General features: G+C 47.7%; 2 protein-coding genes across 2 annotated transcripts in view; both read right to left on the bottom strand.

Annotated features, from left to right (window-relative positions):
- LOC122354630 (general transcription factor 3C polypeptide 1) overlaps positions 1-176 on the bottom strand; it is an 18722-nt gene extending 18546 nt beyond the window's left edge. Inside the window, exon 1 of the mRNA XM_043252926.1 lies at positions 1-176. This exon is cut by the window's left edge and continues 122 nt beyond it. Coding sequence (XP_043108861.1) covers positions 1-111 — 111 coding nt within the window. The 5' untranslated portion in view covers positions 112-176.
- A 347-nt stretch (positions 177-523) lies between these two features.
- LOC122349530 (axin-1-like) lies at positions 524-3514 on the bottom strand. The gene is made up of 6 exons (XM_043245614.1): positions 3008-3514; positions 2122-2176; positions 1868-1948; positions 1509-1612; positions 1203-1325; positions 524-662 (listed from the first exon to the last, which is right to left on the bottom strand). The coding sequence occupies exons 1-6, from the start codon at positions 3325-3327 to the stop codon at positions 524-526; spliced, it is 822 nt and encodes a 273-aa protein (XP_043101549.1). The 5' UTR covers positions 3328-3514.
- Between the last annotated feature and the right edge of the window lie 1486 nt (positions 3515-5000).

Below are 5000 nucleotides of genomic sequence, written 5' to 3'. Positions count from 1 at the left end.
GGGCTGTCGACCCCGCAGCCGCAACCAGAGGGTCTGAATACTGATCCCGTCCAGACCCTCCAGCGCCACCTCGTCCAGAACCGCGTCCAGCGGGTCCATCATCATCATCATCCTCCTCCTCCTCCTCACCGTGGCCGGTCTGTCACCGATCTCTCTCCTTCACGCCGCTGCTCCGCTGCTCCTGCTGAGAGACACCGCCCCCTGCCGCCCGCCGCCGGTACTGACCTCAGAAAGCGGCGTGAAACCACTACTACCCTGAGTAAAATACTATAAGATTTACAAACACATCATGTCTAAATGTGTTTAATACCAGCTGCAGGTCGTTACCACAAATGAAGAGCATAAAACATTATTATAAAAAAAGACTAATAAAACCAGTGTTTGAAGGGTTCCTTTTTCTTTATGAAACAGTTGTGGATCATACTGTATTACAGCAACAGTGAACTTTCATTCAAAAACACAAATGAATTACTTTATTCAAAAGCTGCAAACAAAGTCTTGGCTGTGATTCTACTGCATGTGTTCAGACGATAGACTGCTTCATTCTCTCCACTCGGGCAATGATTTTGCGTCGGATCGTCGGCAAGACGGCGTCGTCCTCTCCAATCTCCTCATAAACCACACCACAGTCAGACTCAGAGCTCACCCGCTTGAAGAAGAACCTGCTGGAGCCAGAGACGATGAGAGAGAGAGAGAGAGAGAGGGAGAGACAGAGAGAGAGAGAGAGAGAGAGAGAGAGAGAGAGAGAGAGAGAGAGAGAGAGACAGAGAGAGAGAGAGAGAGAGAGAGAGAGAGAGAGAGAGAGAGAGAGAGAGAGAGAGAGAGAGAGAGAGAGAGAGAGAGAGAGAGAGAGAGAGAGAGAGAGAGAGAGAGAGAGAGAGAGAGAGAGAGAGAGAGAGAGAGAGAGAGAGAGAGAGAGAGAGAGAGAGAGAGAGAGAGAGAGAGAGAGAGAGAGAGAGAGAGAGAGAGAGAGAGAGAGAGAGAGAGAGAGAGAGAGAGAGAGAGAGAGAGAGAGAGAGAGAGAGAGAGAGAGAGAGAGAGAGAGAGAGAGAGAGAGAGAGAGAGAGAGAGAGAGAGAGAGAGAGAGAGAGAGAGAGAGAGAGAGAGAGAGAGAGAGAGAGAGAGAGAGAGAGAGAGAGACAGAGAGAGAGACAGAGAGAGAGAGAGAGAGAGAAGAACAGCTCCTGCTAGAAAGTCCTCACCTGAACGGTCCTCGGCGAGTCAGCAGAGTCTTGAAGAGAGACAGAGTCACGACGGAGACGTCCTGAAGACACGAGCGGTACGGGACCGGCTCTCCATCGTAACAGTACACCACCGTCACACACCTGAGGACACACAGAGACACACACTGCAGCACTGTCTCAGCAACCAAAGTGAATGGGTGCCGTCAGAATGAGAGCTAATAAAAACATCACAATGATCCAGTCCATCAGTTATGAGCTCGTTCTGACGGCACCCATTCACTGCAGAGCATCAGACCGCTGTGGTGATGTGAGGTGAACACTGACCGGTGTGTGTGTGCAGGACTCCTCGTGTCACGGTCGCTGTCTGGCATCTTCAGCGAACGGCACGAGGAGGATCCAGTAGTGTCACTGGTATCTGTTTCTTCTTCCTGTCAGCACAGGAAATGATGTGATTACTCACTCTGGTTGTGTTCAGTTCTATTCGTGTACACTACATATGTCACAATGTATTTCGCATAAACACAGTAACACACAAAGAAATCCAGTGCGATGAATGAACAGGAAGTGATGTTGAGATGTGGGCGTGGCAGATGAGCATGAAGTCCTGCATACATCACCAGAAGGTCCAGTTAGGAACACTTTGCTAACATGAGCTCTAAGCAGCACGTGTCTCAGTAACTCACTGTGTGTCTTTGTGTCTGCATCTGCAACTCCTGCAAACGTCTCATCAGCTCAGCTGCGAAAGTGTGTGGCATCATCTTCACCTGTCACACACACACACACACACACACACACAGCTGTTAACTGAGATGAACCAGCTCATATTATACACGTCTGTTTCATACAAAGGGCTTATAAAGAACACAAACATGTTTTATAATTAAAACATTTAAGAAACCATTTCAGTTCTTTATATTTAGACATTTGTGTCACTCACCGGTGTGTGAGGCAGGTGTGTGTGTCTCGTGTCTCTCTCTCGTGTTCGGTGCTGTCTGTGACATGTGTGACGGTGCTGTCTGTAGAGGAAAACAAGTCAGTGTGCATGATGACACCTTGGTGGTCTTCCCTCATCTCCCCTCATCTTCACCTCCTCTCACTCTCATCTCACTCTCGTCTTCACCTAATCTCACTTTCATCCTCCTCTCACCCTCATCTTCACCTCATCTCACCCTCATCTTCACCTCATCTCACCCTCATCTTCACCTCCTCTCACCCTCATCTTCTCCTCCTCTCACTCTCATCTTCTCCTCCTCTCACTCTCATCTCACCCTCATCTTCACCTCATCTCACCCTCATCTTCACCTCCTCTCACTCTCATCTCACCCTCATCTTCACCTCCTCACTCTCATCTTCTCCTCCTCTCACCCTCATCTTCTCCTCCTCTCACTCTCATCTCACCCTCTCATCTCACCTCATCTCACACCTCATCTTCACCTCCTCTCACTCTCATCTTCACCTCCTCTCACCCTCATCTTCTCCTCCTCTCACTCTCATCTCACCCTCATCTTCACCTCCTCACTCTCATATTCACCTCGTCTCACCCTCATTTTCACCTCATCTCACCTCATCTTCTCCTCCTCTCACTCTCATCTCACTCTCATCTTCACCTAATCTCACTCTCATCCTCATCTCACCCTCATCTTCACCTCCTCTCACTCTCATCTTCACCTCCTCTCACTCTCATCTCACTCTTATCTTCACCTAATCTCACTCTCATCCTCATCTCACCCTCATCTTCACCTCCTCTCACTCTCATCTCACTCTCATCTCACTCTTATCTTCACCTCTCACGACATCTCACTCAAAAGTGTATATCACCTTACCTGCACTCCTGATCACCTGCACGCTTCTGATTGGCTTCGTCGTGGAGAGGGAGGATCTCTTTCTCAGGCTCCTCCCCATGTGAGGGCGTGGCTTGGTATCCTGACAACGGTAGGACAGTGTGACTACGTTTGAGATAGACGTCAGAGCGGAGGAAGAGCGGGAACAGACTGTCCTGTAGCTCCGCCTGCACCTGCGTGTGCGCTGTCTTAAACAGGCCCGAGTGCAGTCGCCGCTGCTGAATGCTGTCTTGTATGGAGCACCTGGTCTCAGGTGTGATCCGGCGGGACACCACGCCCTCACACAGGTAGCAGCGGTACATGGCTCTGGCCAGCTTGAGGCGGCGCTGCGTGGCGTCCTGGGGAAGCTTCTGAAAGCCGCTGCAGGCAAACCAGAACTCCAGCAGCGGGGCGCAGCCCAGCGTCTGCAGGAAGCGCAGGAACAGAGCCGTTCCATCGCAGTCCTCCAGCAGCGAGATCAGAGACTCGGCCCAGGGTTCGAACGGGACGTCCGGTGACACTCTGCCCTCGGACTCGAACCCCAGTTCCGCACCGGAGCGCCACGCCGCAGACGCCGGAGCCTCTGACCAATGAGATGCAGACGTACTGCAGCAGACCCCGCCCTCACGGCACTCCTCGCCCGGCACTGGAGGACGAGGAGCATCCTCGCTAAAGGCCCCACCCACATCACCATGGCAACTCATGATGCCATCTGAGGCTCCTGCTGAGATTGGTCATATGAAAACATTAACATATCATAATTACAAATATGACATATATTTTAATTAAAACACATATAATATTAATCTAGTTCATTATTTTGTAGAAACACACGTTTTATAGTTTCTTTAGGCTTCTTTTATTTAGATTGTATGTTTATATAACTGGTCATCTATTTGTACTTGCTTTATCAGTCTTTGTTGTGTTTATTTTGTTGTCTATTTATTCGTAAAGCTTTCCACGTTGTACATTATTTTATTTATTTTTGCACATTAGGTAAACATAAAAGTACACAATAACCTTCTTTTTTAATTTAGTGAGATGTGAAATGCGTCAGTTCTCCAGAGAGAAATGGAGGCAGTAAAACGTTTTAATCATAATAAAACGCAACGCTTGGAGCTGTGTTTGGCTTGAGCGTTAAATAAATGTCTCCAATCAGTAGTCACTAATTTAATAAGCTCTATTATAATTATAATGTCTAGTTGTGAAGTCAGTCAGAGTCCGCGCGCCTTTGATTAACTTTCAGCACAAGACAGAAAATAAAGTGACGCTTCCTCTCGACTAACAATAAAACTATCCGACCGGTTAAACCACCTAAGTATGTTTAATAGCAAATGTTTTCTTAGTCTGAAGCAATAAAGCGAAGATGTTTCTTACCTGAGGGGAGGTAGAGTCGCGCGCAGCTGCTGTGAGTCTCGAGCGGAGTCTTCATCTTCATCCTCATCCTCTCTGTCTCACTCCATTTAAATATCACACACTCCTACGTGAACTTTCTCTTGCAGCACGTTCGTGAAGGTTTTACTGGACTGTACTGTAGCTGCTATTTTATTTGTCGGAAAGCTTTTCATTTCTATTTATTGATTTATTGCCTAATTCGAAGCAGTATACTGTGGTCAGTGTTATATCACAGAAACATAAGCAGGTGAGAGAACAAACACCCAGGATGAGGTGCAAGATGTTCTGACTCCAAGTTTAAACCAAGATTAAATCTAGAAATCTGTCCATCTCGAGGAGGAAGAGGAGGAGGAGGATGTTAAAGGTCACGCCACATGCCATCTGACACACTGTAGGAGCCCGACCTCAGCTGACACACACACACACACACACACACACACACACAGGTATCCAATTAGACTTCTATATACACGTCAAACCGAACAGCTTTCTTAATGTATACTTGAATAAATTATGAGATTATCCCCAAAGTGATCTGGTTTGGTGTTCAAGAACATTAAGTGATATGGTTCTGAGTTTTCAGGACAGCCAGGTGAGGCAG

This window comes from Puntigrus tetrazona, chromosome 1 (genome assembly GCF_018831695.1).
Source record: "Puntigrus tetrazona isolate hp1 chromosome 1, ASM1883169v1, whole genome shotgun sequence".
Classification (NCBI taxonomy): Eukaryota; Metazoa; Chordata; class Actinopteri; order Cypriniformes; family Cyprinidae; genus Puntigrus; species Puntigrus tetrazona.
Note: the sequence above shows the minus strand (reverse complement) of the source record. Positions and strands in the feature narration are given on the sequence as shown.

Bases quoted from the DNA above. Each gene is read 5' to 3' on its own strand.
- LOC122349530 (XM_043245614.1), bottom strand. From the start codon at position 3,327: ATGTACCGCTGCTACCTGTGTGAGGGCGTGGTGTCCCGCCGGATCACA. The intron at 1,613-1,867 runs GTGAGTTACTGA...CTGTGCTGACAG, and splicing joins TGCAGACACAAAGACACACA to GAAGAAGAAACAGATACCAG. The intron at 663-1,202 runs GTGAGGACTTTC...TGGCTCCAGCAG, and splicing joins ACTCGCCGAGGACCGTTCAG to GTTCTTCTTCAAGCGGGTGA.